This window comes from Bufo bufo, chromosome 3 (assembly GCF_905171765.1).
Source record: "Bufo bufo chromosome 3, aBufBuf1.1, whole genome shotgun sequence".
Lineage (NCBI taxonomy): Eukaryota > Metazoa > Chordata > Amphibia > Anura > Bufonidae > Bufo > Bufo bufo.
In genome coordinates, this window is record NC_053391.1 from 54,243,083 (window position 1) to 54,259,373 (window position 16,291).

At 44.4% G+C, this 16,291-nt stretch overlaps 1 protein-coding gene across 1 annotated transcript in view; it reads right to left on the reverse strand.

The window, feature by feature from the left end:
* Positions 1-16,291, reverse strand: part of JAM2 (junctional adhesion molecule 2) — a 113,011-nt gene that overhangs the window by 10,854 nt on the left and 85,866 nt on the right. Inside the window, exons 5-7 of the mRNA XM_040423212.1 lie at positions 11,703-11,893; positions 6,761-6,863; positions 4,901-5,008 (exon numbers count right to left, since the gene is read on the reverse strand). Coding sequence (XP_040279146.1) covers positions 4,901-5,008; positions 6,761-6,863; positions 11,703-11,893 — 402 coding nt within the window. The remainder of the gene's footprint in view (positions 1-4,900; positions 5,009-6,760; positions 6,864-11,702; positions 11,894-16,291) is intronic.

The window sequence follows — 16,291 nt, forward strand, 5'->3', positions numbered from 1 at the left end:
CCAGTAAAAAGAGACTTTATTTACTGCAACTAATGGGCCTTGTAATTGACCGCATCACACGTCTGCCGCTCCCACTACACGCTCTACTGCCTTGCACCCTGTCAAACATCCACCATTAAGGGCACCCCAACTTCCACCAGGCACGAGCCCCCAAAGTGTCCAGGGCGTACTCTGAGGAAAGACAGTATGCGCCCCCCTATCACTGCACGGCCCAGGTGGAGACAAAGCGAGGACTGACACCGTGAACTGCTAGTACTAGTAACCCCATCACAGACACTACCACTCCTCCCATCCTCCCATTCCCCCCCTAGAGTCGCCGCACTGGAAACTATACAGTGTATGGAGCTGGAGAAGGACAGCTTTGAATACTAAGTAGTGGCCGAGACGGCGCACCGCAGCTCAAGTGGGAGCTGGGCGTCACTACGCCGGCACTGGAACCTACACATAGTACGGAGCTCTGTATACCCCACCAGTCTGATACAGAGGATCTATCCGGCTAATTGGTCATCAATATCTGCAATCCAGAGAACCCCTTTAAAAGGGAAATCGAGTCAAGATGATCTTTTGATATGTCATGGAGTTACAAGAGGCCACCCTTGACTTCCAGCACATCAGGTCACTATAAAGTGCCCCAACCCATTTGACACGGCTCAGAGATTTCAGCTACTGAAAACCGGAAAGCAGTCATTGATCTGAAACCAGAAACCTATGAGCAGTGCCAACGTGAAACCCTCTAGAGCCCTTTCATTGTGGAAATCGGTGGTTGGTAACACACATGTTCCACCGTGTGCGTCTATGGATGTAGGAAGGGCGAGTGATGGAAGTCACCTCCGTGCTGCTCATCTAGGGGGAAAACAACAGATCTGACATTGAGAACTTGCTATAGACATTCAAATTTCCTGAGCCTTTGCCCAAAGAGTCTGAGCACCTGTGCAAGTGACCCGCCACGGCCTGCCGCCATCTTCTGAGGCAGGAGTAAAGTGCTTAGTCTGCAGTTCTCAACCCCCACCCCACTAGGGAGCTTCTCAGAAGATCTGGCTCCTTCACTAGGTATCACCAATGATACAGTTAATTTATAGAAAACGGCCACCAATTCATTACCAGGCTTCCAGTCAGCTTCACTGTCTCTGGCAATGGGCCATTCTGAAATGATGATTAATGAGGATTTTACAGAAATGGGATCTGCATCCAGCAGAGCGACTTCTGCAAGTCAGATACTAAGTCTGTAGGAGTCGGAGGGACGTCTGATACCGCTCCAGACAAGGTTTGGGAAATGGCCATAGTGTGTCCTGAGCAGGGGGTGAGTGGTGTCATGCCCCTAGCAGTGATTCCTTGTAGGGTATTTTAGGACTTGGTTCCTTTTATTGTAAGCCCCCTTGTGTGTGGTATCCAATGAAAGAATCATACTCTGCTGCTCCCTGCCAATGACTGACCTCAGTGGTGACGTGTCCCCTGCATGTAACCCAGCATGAAGGTGCCGCTTAGGGAAATGCTACCGCTGAGGCCAGCATGGGCTACAGCAGCACATGTGAACCAGTCCCCACCCTGGCCAGAAGTCAGGCCAGGGACCTGAAGATTTCTGAATGGAGCTAGGGTGCAGAATGGGAGTGGTGGAGGAGAAGAGTATTATTCTTTCATTAGGCATCCCGCACTTGGGGACACACTTTGAAAGGGACCAAATCCTGGAAAATCCCTTTAAAAGGGGCTGGCCACCTTTTGGGAGGTTTTATTTACTTATCTGCTTCCCACTGCTTGGTACCAGCTCCTTCCCTCCCCATCTTTGGCTGCCTTGCTCGGGACCCCCGCTGTCAACATCCGCTAGGAACCTCTGCAGCCAATCACTGGCAGCAGCGGTGACCTGTTCCCCCTCCGTCAGGTCAATAGGCCACGTGACAGAAGGCAGGTCACTGCTGCGGCCAGCAATTGGCTACAGAGGTGTCCAAACAGATGTTGACATTGGGGGATCCAAGCGAGGCTGCCGAGGACAGGGAGAGAAGGAGCCGAACCCTCCAAAAATTGGACAACCCCTTTAAATGGTAGGTCAATTTTTGCAACCAAAATGGTTTTCTTTTCCTGTTTCAATACTTTTTATTGAGTTTTTCATTTCAAACTGTTAAAGAAAGTACATTACAGTTTGATTTGTTACAAGCCTCATCTATCAGTTTACTTTTTCTTCTACACTTTACATACAGTACACAATAGCTTTTTGGCAACACGAAGAAAGCACCAACTAGAAGGCTGCTTCATTGAAGCACAATAAAGAATAGGATGATGCTTTACATAAAATAAGGAATGTTATCTGAATAATTGTATTATATTGGAACTTATATTCTCCTTTGATTTTCTTTTCCAGATGCATCTAAAATGAAAATAAAATACCTCTGCAATAGGTCATAGGGGTTTTCTGTGAGTTTAATATTGATGATCTATCCTCAAGTCATCAATATCTGACTGGTGGGAGTCCGACCCCCGGCAACCCCACTGATTAGCTGTTTGAAGAGGCAGGGGCACTCTGGTCAGCCTTCTTACAGCAAACCTACCACAGCCCAGGACCATTCACTTGAATGGGACTGAGCTGCACCTAGGCCAGCGATGGCTAACCTCCGGCACTCCAGCTGTGGTGAAACTACGACTCCCAGCATGCTCCATTCATTTCTATGGAGTGTACATCTTGGGAGTCATAGGTTTACCACAGCTGGAGCGCTGGAGATTAGCCATCAAGGACCTAGGCCATGTAACCAACAAATGTGATGTCACAGACCTAGGAAGAGGCTGCGGCACTCACCGGAGCTCAGCAGCCTCTTCAAAGGGATGATCAGCAGGGGTGCCAGAAGTCGGATCGCCACCAATCACACATTGATGACCTATCCTGGGGCTAGGGGATCAATATCAAACTCCCGAAAAACTAATTTAAAGGGAATCTGTCATACTCACTTGCATTCAGACTGTCACGGACGTTGCCGCGACAGATGGCAGGAAATCGGTGAGACTGGCAACACGTGGTTTGATCTGACAGGTTTTCCGTTTGGATCAAATGACGTCTGTGTCGTTTCTGGTGCTTGCCACACCTTCTATCCCCAGGTGTGGCTATTGTGGTCATTTAACCTTTTCTATTTATTGTTGTTTCTCCCACTTTGCTGTTTATGCGGTTTAGAGCTTCTGTTGGAGTTATGGATCTCTGCTGAGTTTCTGGTGCTGCCATAGCCACTTGAAGTTAAGTGTTTTCTTACCCTTTTGTATTTTGTTTGGGTTATTTTGTGTGTTGCATTTCCCTGTCATTTGTATTAAGGCCTGAGGGAGACTCCTGTTCGTCCTTCCTTTTGGAGGAACAGGTTGTCTCAGTCCTGACATTAGTACCAGGGTCCTATAGGGTAAGTTAGGACATTAGGTATTCCTGTGTATAAACTCACCTACCGCTGGGGTCTGTTCATACTGGTAGTTAGTCAGGACTTTGATTAGGGTTTTACTAGTAGGTGTCCATCTCCTTTCCATAGTTTCCAGGCCTTATTCCCTCACCCCTTTCCCTCCTATATTCGGTGTGGTGTTTCCCTCTCACACCCGAACGGGACATTGACACTGTGCTCCCAACAAACCAGCAGTAAAATGCATTGAGAGGACTCCTGAGCTCACAGAAATCATGGAGAGGACTCAAAGAGGAGTCCTGTCCATGCAATTTGCTGCTTTGTCAGAATGCACAAGAGCATGAAGATAACAATTACATTATCGGACTCGGCATCACTTACACTACACACCGCTTTCTCTAGTTTAAGAGGTGTTTTGGAGCTGAAAGATTCCCTTAAATTAAAAATATAGTTTGGGTCTACAGCTCTGTGCAGACCTATGCATCTCCATGGTAATGTAGGCTGACATGCATTACAGATGGAGGGGCTCAGTTCCCACAATATAGGGGTCATTTATTATTAGATATACGCCAATCATTGGTGTATATCTGTCGAGGATTCAGTCGCAAAGGGGATTTGAGGGTGAATCTGAGACTTTTCCCGGGGAAGGGCGGGGAAGGGCCTGTATCATTTATCATTTTCTATGCTTGTTTTAGGCTAAAACGCTGGTCTTAATAAATGACCCCATATATACTTATGTTAACAATAGCGCCATCTGAAGCACTATTTTTGCTGTGAAAAATCCTGGACTCATGACAGGCCCTAAAGTTAAGATTATATAAAAACACTAAGATATGGCTGGACAGACAAATTGGTTCTCCAGGTCATTTTCCCTAAACGTGTTCTATGGCCCTTGTTCATTACAATGCACAATGCGAGTCACAAGGAAATGTCTCCAAATACATGTTATTTTCCAATACTATTAATAAGCGGCCGCGCCCCATTCCCAGAGTAATGCTATCTGCAACTAATTATAACCCTGGAACATGAAGTGTGACCGCTCCCTCCATACAATCACTTCACACTGCTACCTTCACCACTAATAAACCTATATTTTGAGGGGGAAAAAAAGATACTTTTATATCTATACATTATAACTATCTTTGTATATCTATCTATGTAATATCTTTCTATCTAATATGGATCTATCATAAAAAAGAAGTCCCACTTAGCATGCCCATGCCCGATCAATGCAGAGCCAAGTCAATCAAGGAAGAATGGACGGGCTAACAGTAAGGACATCGGGACTATTCACCACCACCGCACCGCCTAGATGAGCAGCGGGTGGCGGTTTTATAACTTAGCATTGAGCCAGTGGTTGCATCAGTAAAATGCTACTAACAGGCTCCCTTTTATTTTTAAATGTGTAGTTCAGAGGAGGATGTGGAGGTTGGCGAGACTTAAAGGGGGCATCTAGAGCTCGACATCCACTCAAGTTTCCAGGTCATGAAATGCTGATCCACCGAGTCTCCACTGATAACACAGTACATGCCACTTACCTGAGAAATATCCCCTTCTCTGTGCATAGCAGATCCCACTGCCGCATAAGATGATAACGAGACAGACGATTACTACCGCCGATATGATTCCAGCCAAATTCAGGTCATCTGCACGACAGGAAACAAATACTGAGTGTGCACCCCCTGATATCCAAGTGCAGGGCAGACGGTGAAATCCAAACCCAACACATCTCCCCTACAAATCTGTCAGTGGCCCTCAGGCTGTTAAATGGCAGTCACAGTATATAGCAGCCTGTAGTCTGCTGACAGATTTGCAGGGATGCCGCATAGAAGTAAAAATTCTGTGCAGCCTGGAATATTAGGATTAGAAGGCTTCAAGTCTAGCAGGAGAACACAAAGGGGGTGTAAACATTTGCAACCATTTGTCCTTGCTCCCAAACCCTGCTCCGAAACATGCAAAATGAAGCAACTCTGCAAAAAGCCTATGTGCCTCCATGGTGACAGACTACAAACGTTTCCCGTGTGTATTCTGATCCTGCAGGAGCAGAGGGAGGATGGAGTGGAGCGCGTCCGACTACACACAGGGTTTGACTGTGGTCTAAACATAGCCATGCGGACACATAGGCCTGCAGAGGAGATGCATACACAAAACCGGAAATGCATAGTCAAGTCAAAGTTGCCTCATCTTTTACTGCAGAATCATTGGAGTAAGGGCTCATGCACAAGAACATATTTTTCTTCCGTTTCCGTTCCGTTTTTTTACAGGTCCGTATACGGAACCATTCATTTCAATGGGGCTTGAAAAAAATAATAAACAGAAATCACTCCGTGTGCATTCCATGTCCATATGTCTGCATGTCCGTTCCGCAAAACAGAACATGTCCTATTCTTGTCGGTGTTGGGGACAAGGACAGGCATTGTTACAATGGATCCGTAAAAAAAAAATGGATGCAACACGGACGTCACCTGGATGTCTTCCTTTTTTTTTTTTTTCTTGCGGATCAGTATTTTGCGTACCGCAAAATACATACGATCATGTGCATGAGCCCTAATACCAAAATGCTTGCAAACGTATACACACCTTTTAGAGGGATTTTCCAAGATTCTAATATTGATGACTTATTCTCTGGATAGCAGCTTGATGGGGGTCCGACACCCAGGACCTCTGCTGATCAGCTGTTTGAAGAGGCCGGTGAGCGCTGTGGCCTCCTTGCAGCTTACAAAGCACAGCGCCGTCCATTAGATAGTGGCTCTGCTTGGTATTGCAGCTCAGCCCTATTCATTCACTTGAATGAGACTGAGCTGCCCCTAGGCCAAATGAGAGATGAATGTGACATCAATGGCCCACGGAGCACTGCAGCCTCTTCCAACAGCTGATCAGTGGAGGTGTTGGGAGTCGGGCCGTTCCCATCTGATAGTGATGACTTATCCTGAGGACAGGTCGTCCATATCATTTACTGTTGGTTACGTCCTGCAGAGCAGCCTTCTAATGCAGGACGTAGGAAGCCTCATTGGTAAGAACAAGGGGCATGGTTTGTGTCAAACATGGGGGATAAGAGAAAACTGCAAACGAGGTAAATTTGAAAAAAATAAAAAAAATCCAAGGAGGAATGGGAGCTAGAGTATATGATGAAAGTACAAGTTAGAGCGAAAAGTAGTTTATGGCACAACCCCTTTAACAAGGAGTCCACTGGAGTAAGATGCGCCAAATCTATTATAAAGCGTAAACCTATGAACAAATTTGTCACATCTTGTGTTGTCCATTTGCCAGAAACTAAAATCTATGCTGGCAATAACTTCACGTGTATAATTTATATAATATATGTTTAAAATGTATAATTTAGTATTATTTCCATAGAAACCGCCTGACATTTCCCTGAACAGAAGCCGGCTACTTACCCACTTGCATTCTCTTTGCCGGACACCTCTGCGGTTTTCCGATCCCGTTACTGGCCTCGCAGGAATATTCTCCGGTATCCTCCTTGGTAACTGCATTGAAGTGCTGTGAGAAGAGATAGATTGTGATTTACACAGATCAGTAGTCCCTGGTGCTAATTAGGACTGTGCTGTACAGCCGGTTACCGCTGGTTGCTCGGCCGAGCTCATTATAATGGACGCACTGTAATAAACAATTCCTGGTGTCTCCGCTCTCACCATAAGGCCTCTTGCACACAGACGTATTTTCTTTCCGTGTAGTTCCGTTTTTTTGGCGGACCTTATAGGGAACCATTCATTTCAATGGGGCCCCACAAAAAAAAACTGAAGGTACTACGTGTGCATTCCGTTTCCGTATGTCCATATTTCCGTTCCGCAAAAAAAGAGAACATGTCCTATTATTGTCCGCATTACGGATAGTACTGTTCTATGAAGGGCCAGCTGTTCCGTTCCCGTTTTTTGGGGACCACAAAATACATACGGTCGTGTGCAAGAGGCCTAAGCAGGTGGTGGTCACACTGCAGCAAGAGTTAAGTTTTTTTTAATAAAATTTAGACAATGGGTGAGATTTTAGAAACTGTCCAAAATATGATATGTTTTTGTTGTCCACAGCAACCAATCACAGCACAGCTTTCATTTATCAAGAGCACTATAACAAATGAAAGCTGTGCTGTGATTGGTTGCTAAGGGCAACAGACAGTTTGGTTGAGAGTTCAGAAACTGCCCAACAGAAGAACTGTTATGGTTGTCCACAGCAACCAATCACAGAGCAGCTTACATTTTTCAAGAGCTCTGTAAGAAACGAAACCTGGGGTGTGATTGGTTTCTTTTAGACAGTTTTATAAATCTCTCCTGTTCATCTTAAAGGGGTTGTCCAGGATTAGAAAAATGGGCCTGATTTTTTTTTACCAGATGCCAAGCCCCTCTGTGTCTGTTAGGCCTCTTTCACACGACGATACGGATTAGGTCCGGATGCGTTTAGGGTGCGTTCAGTGAAACTCGCACCATTTTGAAAGCAAGTTCAGTCAGTTTTGTCTGCGATTGCGTTCACTTTTTTCCACGTGGGTGCAATGCGTTTTGATGCTTTTTTCACGCGCGTGATAAAAAAAACTGAAGGTTTACAAACAACATCTAGCAGCCATCAGTGAAAAACGCATTGCATTCGCACCTGCTTGCGGATGCAATGCGTTTTTCACTGAAGCCCCATTCACTTCTATGGGGCCAGGGCTGTGTGAAAAATGCAGAATATAGAACATGCTGCTATTTTCACGCAACGCAGAACTGATGCGTGAAAAAAAACGCTCATGTACACAGACCCATTGAAATGAATGGCTCAGGATTCAGTGCGTGTTCTATGCGTTCACGTCACGCATTGTACCCGCGCGGGAAACTCGCTCGTGCCTTACAGCGCCTCAGTGAGATTTGCTTCAATAAGATGAGCTGTAATATAAGACACAACACAGCCCATACTTACCAGGAATGTCCAAAACACAACCAGGAACACCCACTTACAAATGCCCCATCCATTTTCAGGCCAGGACAGCACACATTTCACGGGACTGTCTCTAAAATTTTGGGACAGTCCTTGCAAATTCAGGACTGATGGTAACTATGCACAGCCCATGGACAAGAGTAGCACTAATTATGAATAAAAAATATCAGGCCTATTTTTTGAAATCCTCTAAATCCCCATTCACTCATGTGTAACGGTATCAAAATGATGGAGAAAACAGAATCCTGTGCTCTCAATTGTCCCCATTTGATTTTAAGGGGACAGTCAGTAAATTCTATATACTGTGCTACGCTCAACCCTTAGAGGACCCTGAGATTTTCCCTTTTTACGTTTTGGTTTTTCATTACCCGCCTTCCCAGCCTTATGGCTGATCGCATACATGTGCTCTCTGCTATTTAAAATGGCAGAAACCCGATGGCTATGGCGCCCTCTGCACGTGCGAGCGGATGCCATATTTAGAGACCGGACTTCTGCCGTACATGTACGGCAGAGGTTTTCAAGGGGTTAAAGGGTCTCTGTCAGCAGATTTGTAAGGGGTTAACGGGTGTCTGTCAGCAGATTTGTACCTATGACACTGGCTGACCTGTTGCATGTGCTCTATGTTGGTCCCATGTTCATATGTGATGTTTTAATATATGCAAATGAGCCCCAGAGAGCAACGGGTGTGTTGACGTTACATCTAGAGGCTCTGCTCTCTCTGCAACTGCCTCACCCTCTCCATTTTTATTGATAGGGCCTGTTTACACTGCCTGGTCCTATCAAAGTGCAGAGGGAGCGGCAGCTGCAGAGAGAGCAGAGCCTCTAGGTGTAATGGCAACGCCCCTGTTGCTCCCCAAGGCTCATTTGCATATATTAAAACAGAATTTCTCAGCAATGTGGGCACATATGAACATGGGACCAACACAGAAGTCTTCAGTTGCAAAAGGTTTCTAGTAAAGGGGCTGTCTCTGGTCAGGCAATCAGCTCTGAAGTTGATGCCAGCCATACACTTTGGCCAATGCAGGGAAATGTAATATTACATGTCTACCATGCATGAGAAAACGGTTTGGGTTTCTGAATGTAGACCCCCTTCTATAATATTAGAGCCTATGAAAGGGGAATGTCTTGGCGAGAAAATCCCTTTAAAGATGACCTTTCACCACTCCTGACATGCCTGTATTAATAGCTTCATGCATTCCCCCTGTAATAACAATTCTGGAACATCTCTTCTTATGGCTCTATGTTGTGCCATTCCTTTATTATTTCTACTTGAAGTTATAAATGAATTGCTAGCAGTCTGCAGTAAGGGCACAGAGCGGTGGTAACCAGTTGGGGGTGTGTACCTGCACGGTCTGACAATGGCAGCACTGATTGGATAGAGTCAGTCTGTGCAGGTACACCCCCCCCCTCAACTGGTTACCGCCCCTCTGTGCCCTTACTGCAGACTGCTATCAATTCATTTATAACTTCAAGTAGAAATAATAAAGGAATGGGACAACATAAGAATAGATGTTCCAGAATTGTTATTACATGGGGAATACATGAAGCTAATAAAATAGGCATGTCAGGAGTGGTGACAGGTCCTCTTTAAATTCATTGAAAATAATGTCAAAAATACCATGGTCATAATCATAGTCGTGACTGTACTCACAGTGCTGCCGACCATCTACAGCAAACAGTTGCCATCCTAGGAAGGAACCTGAGTATGGTTGATTAGACCGTCAATAAAAAAAATTCATAAAAAGAATTCACACGGCGCTGTGCATCAAATATATGCATCACGTAGGCTGCCATGGAGAAGACCTCAGCCGAGACATCTGGCCACATAGGAGAGGAAGCAGATCACAGTTCCAACGCCTTCTAAGCAATGTGATAAATATATCTAGTTATGTGACTTGCTCATGATATGTTCTCTTTAGGTTTGGCCTTTAATTTCGTTCTTGCCAGTTGCCATATATGTTCTGCACACCCATCTGACCTGGTATGGCCCAGGGTGGAGGTTGAATATAAACTTCTCTAGAGTTCAATAGTTACAGCCATGGCTCCCTATTAATATGATCCACAAAAGTCCTTTATAGTGTATAGCGGTGGTGGCCATTTTATGGACCATGATCATTATTATGCTATATACAAGATAAGGAAGTAGTTCATTCACTGGTGGACTTTATGGACTCATTTATGAGGTTATGACTTTAGAAGAACTACAGCAGTTCTTCTAACCCGAACAAGCTCTCTTTAGGGCAGCTCCTATTGAGCATAACTTGAAGCTACTAGGCTCTGATTATGTATCTAAACTAGGGTTTACATGGTGCCATACTGCTTTCCACTGATGTTGCAGAGGAACCCTTGGCACCCTCATGATCAAAAGCCCTATTGATCCTTCAATCACTGCATCCCCTATCAATACACCCCTGGCTCCCTTTAAAAGTTGCTCTATCAGGTGCAACCATTTCTTTTAAATAGTCCCCTAAGGTAATAATTACGAAATATTCTTAACCGTAACTCTTTAGAAATAGTCTCCTACTGGTTCTTCGCACAGATGCAGACATGCTCATCACTTGACCCCTCCTCATCCTTCAACAGGATATACCATAAATGTATAATAGGTGCAGGCCCCACCTCTGAACTGCGCTTATCTCAAGAACGGGGCCCCACTGTGAACAAAGAGCACACCAAGCAAGCGAGTGTAGCTCGGCTATTGTCAGAAGTCTATGGCAATGAATGTAGTCTCACAGCAGTGAATGGAGGGTGGCTGTGCATGCGCAGCTTGCTCTACATTCACTTTGGGAACCTCGTTCTTGAGAGAGGAGCGGGTACCAGAGGTGGGACTAGCAAACATTTCTGGCTTATCCTTTTGATAGGTTATAAATGTCCCAGTTGGAAATACCCCATTAAAAGTGATCTGAAAAAGAGAACTCCTGTACACATACCTTATAAAGGCATATGGATTAAGGAGGTCCCTGACCAGGACCCACCTCAATGAGTCAGATTAGAGATTTACTCTGTAACAGCTTCTTCTGCTTTGGTGGACTTGAGTCATCTGAATCGCCACAACGTAATAACAACCAGATAAGGATTTACATGGTGAAATCAGCTTTTTCCTGAGGGTGCTGGGAGCTGAACCTGCCTCAATCAGTTGATCACTATGATTGCATTCTGAAAAGGGTTGTCTTACTGGCTGAAAAGGCCCAAACGAAGGGGATATGTGGCAAGTTCCTTACTTGAGCTCTGATGAGCACTTTGAAGGCCATTTAGTCATTAGAATGTCATTAGAATATAAGGACGTTTGACAAAAGTAGCAAAATGAAAATAGAGCCTTCCCGATGACAGTTTCCCCTTTAGTCCAGCAACATGACCACCTCTGCTGATGCACAATAGATGGTAGATACAGGTCAATGAGATGCTAGTACGTACCAGAGTGCCGGTGGCTTTATCCACTTTATATGTTGCATTGGTTGCTTTGGCACTGACATCTAGGGCATGGCCATTCCTGAACCACTGGTACTCGGATGCTGGGTTTCCTTCCTTCTCTCGACACTTGAGCTCCACCACTCTTCCACTTATGGCTGAGCTAGGAATGTCGCATACTGGGATGCTAGGGGCCACTGTTTAGAGAGAAAATATGGATATTACTCATAGTTATATTTTCACATGCTCTACTGGTGATACCTGCACTTTTTAATGTTTAGATGGAAGAAAACTACTAAAACAGAAATCTATTAACAAAAAACAGTCAGTTTCTGTCACTTCCTTAGAGTCTGAATACAGTGACCACTCTAACCAAACCCCTTGCTATGGCCAAGTGGCTAGGGGGCTCCATTTATCTACTTGATGGGGGTAGCACCAATCTAACATTTATCACATAGTGAAATATTTAGGTCTGAAATAACCCTTAAAAATGTCTGTTTTTGACTGTCCCTTTTTGTTAGATGGATCCCTCCAACCATAAGCAGATCACAGGTTGTCCCACAGCAATCACAAGTAATCTAAGAAGGAACTTGACAGAAAGTGGCCAATTTTTCTGCAGTGCCACCACAGGAGAAATTAAGTATTACATGGTTTCCACTTAAATCAATGGGCTGTCCATGTAATCCACAAACATGCCGGGGGCTCCAGTGACTGATACAAACTTTCTCGCAGCTTTCTGGTCTGGATAGATGGTGGAGTCCTATCATTCTTGGACCCATCATCCTCTTGCAGCCAAGATCTCTGAGCACAGAAAAGCCAGGAGTAAGAACCTGAATAGGCTAGTAGCTGCATGGAGTGGGTTGGCTAAAATAGCTTATATAAAAGCTTATATAAAGAGGAAATAAAGTCAGAAGAGTACTGGCATCATGTGAACATATTGTGCAATACAATCTACAGGAAGGAGGCAATGAGGCTGAAAATAAACTGTGCTGCTCTTGAGAAATCTTGTAACGGAAGCCATTGGGCCAAAACGCTTTTAGAGATTTTTTTACTCATCGTTGAGGGTCCGACACCCAGGGCCCCTGCCAATCAGCTGCTTTTCCTAGGCCGAGTGACGACACGTTCATCGATCACGTGGCCTAGGAGCAGTACCAAGCCACCATACAATGTACGATGCTGTGCTTGGTAAGCTGCGAGAAGGCAGTGGCACTTACTGTAGCACCGCTGCCCTCTCAAAACAGCTCATCGGCGGGGGTCCCGGGTCCCGGACACCCACAGATCATATACTGATGAATTTTCCAGAGGATAGGTCATCAGTAAAAAAAAAAGAAAAAATCTCGGAAAACCCTTTTAAGTGGAATCATTCACATTCAAATATTCAGAATCCTGCTGGTTGCTACTTAGAATCCGTCAACATTGTGCTGACAGACTCACCCCTGACTCCTATAACTAAGTTGCACTGTATTCAGGCAGATACATTATTACCTTAGCTCTTGGGTTGTAATATCTGGTGCAGAAACTACACATCCAAGAATGCAAATCTCTGTGCAGACTCTGAACCAGTAAGGAATGATGGGAGATGGGAGTTTACAGAAAAGAAGAACTCAACACAAAATCAGGATAATAGAGAAATATCAGGCAGACTGCCGCTCAGAATTCATAAAAAAGTTACAAAAAATATACCTAATTTTTCATGCTTTAAGATGGCGCCTAAATGTAAACCTATGCTTTAAGGAACAGAGCTAAACTGTATGCCAACGTCCAGTAATGGAACCATTTCCCATCATGCAGTCCTCTATCCACGCTATTTCTTTAGCCCAGGATGCTCCTCCGAAAGAAAATATTTGTTCATCTGAAAATAACATTTAGAAAAGACCTAGAAGATAAATGAAGGCCGCTCCTGTGATCTCTCTGCAGGCTCCCAATGAAAAATGGCGCAGCATTCATCAGCTTGGTATGTTTAGATTTTCAATAAAATATACCCCCTTTTTATTTTTAGAGAATGGCTTCCTCTCCAGCTCGAGAACAAGCAGCTGGCAGCATAAATATTTATTTTAGGCTGGATATAGAGAAAATTACACTGAGCTTTGTGTCTGTAAACCATCAGCAGGAAAACAATAGATAAAAGTACAAATATGGCACCCTGCAGAGCCATATGTTATTACATCACCGGCTGGGGGCTGCACAAGACCATGATAGACCCCAATTCAAAATATGCCACCCACCCACAATTATGATGCGTCGTATGGAACAGAGAGACTTTTTGGCACACTTCATGTTCCAAAACCAGAGGGTAAGAGCAGCCTTTGTACCCCATATACATGTAGCAGCTTGTAAGGTGTTGGGGGAGCACATCCACCTTAAAGAAGAACACCTCTCCCCGAAAGTAATGAAAAAATTAGGATAGTGCTAGCCCTGCTTAATTTACATGACTTTAATGTATTGTAATGGCATGATCCGGCCACTAGATGAAGTGATCATACCCCAATTGGAACAATACTCTGCTCTAAAGAGAATAAGCAAAACAGGAGATGTGTTATCCTTTGTTTGATGTTAGGATTATGAAGGACTCGTCTCAGACATAAGGGCCGGTCCAAAGCCACGTTCCTTTGTATGACTTAGCCCCCTGCTGGGGGTGAGCACTAGATAAAGGCTTGCTGCAGTAAAAGAGTACAAGTGAGTACACGAGACCCCTCTGATAGATGTTTGCATGCTGAGGAAAGCAGACCTCTCAATTGGCCCTCTTTTACAGGGACATTCCCTCCTTTAGACCCAAGTCCCTCTGTCCTTCTTTGCTCCTTAAATGTCCCTCTTTTTGATCTGGGGTATAGATTTACAATTTACAATATTGATCCAGAGAGTGTTTGGTTCCTGTCTTATGTATTAGAGCCTGCCTTGTATATTATTTCATTATTTGATACAATTTGGATTTTAGAAATGTTTATTCTCAGATAATTTTTGCGCTACTATATAAAAGAAAACTATTGAAGTGTATATGTATGCAGGAAAATGGATCTGTCACATAATGAACCACAAGTGTCCCCCATTGACCGTCCAAAATGTTGGGAGGTATGGGAAAGGCCTGAGCTAGAAGTCCCGTTCTTAAAAGGCTGATACGCTGGCCAAAGGGCTGGTGGCTCAGTTGTACAACTGGCTCCCTAGTCAAAGAGCTGGTAACCCAGGGTCTGTGGCAGAGGCTCTCCTAATGAACACTGGTCCCCTGCAGACAACTATGGGCTCTGACTGCTGTCCTTTTATACAGTTTTTAACTAAACTACAATTTTCTAGTGGGAGGAGTGAAGCTGAAGAAGCACAGCCTAACAGAAACAATGTTACAATTCAAGTCCGCCGCAGACTTCTGTAGTGCCTCAATACAAGTCAATGGGGATGACGTAAACAACGTTAACTAGACAGTCAAAAGGTCAGTGTCTGTTTTCTTCCCTCCAAAACTTAGCTCTGCATATTCTCTTACAGTAACAGTGGACATGTACTATCTTCTCAGTGCATAGGTAGAAAGTCCCAAAGTCTCTCAGTATTAGCTAGCTGACTATCAACCCTTTTCACAGCATAGTGCAATAACAGTGCAAATGAACAGGATTTATTACAATAAAAGACATAAACGGAGTTCAACAATATAAAACAGTATAAGTGTAAGCAACAGCATAAATCACAGTGAAAGTTAACCCTTGAAAGTGCAATAAAGTAGGGAGTTGATAGTTTGCATAGTAGCAATAGATGCAAATCTCCACAAACGTCCATGCTCTAAAGGACTCTTGCTCCAGGGCATAACAGATCCCCCATCCAGGAGTCCACAAAAGACCAGGCCAAAAACTAGGCCTGAGTAGGTCCCTTCCTGGGTTGTGGAGCAGCGGTCTCATTAGCAAAAGAGATGGCTGTAGGTGTGACCAGTTGCAGTGACTAAAGTGCCTGGTGAGAGCCATGTTCCCATAAGAAGCAGTGGAAGAAACATAGAATGTTTCGGCAGATAAGAACCATTTGGCCCACCTAGTCTGCCCAATAAGGGTTAGTATTGTCAGGGTGAGGAGGAGCCAGTGCCTTTGCCTGTGCATGAGCCCTTAGAAATTCAATATTAGGGAATTGTTGGTTATGCAATAATTATCAAGGGAAACTCCATAGAAAAACGAATAATTTTCAGATTATTTCAACTTTCCCCACAAAATGATTCTTAGGGCTTCACAGATGTATGCGCCATTAGGCTATAAATGTCAAGTGTGTATCCTATCCCACAATCTGGCTGTTTCTGCGGAAGGCAGGAGATGTGTGCACTTTAAATCTTCACATGCTTGAATTACCCATAATTTAAATCTAGTTTTTGTTCAATTTATCTTGTATTTCCCGTTCCGAGGAAGGAAGATAGGTGACTTCCTTTCTGTAGTAACTGCCAGCATTACCATTATGTAATGGAGTGCTCTTCAGGGTGATGTGTTTTTTGGAAGGGGTCACTGTACAAGAAGCAGATTGTTGGCTGACAACTATAATTGAATAGAGCATTGTCAGGCAGTTACTATGGACCCGTCTTGGCGTTATCACTCCTTTTGGACACCACGGGTCTGTATACATACAGAAATAGTCCA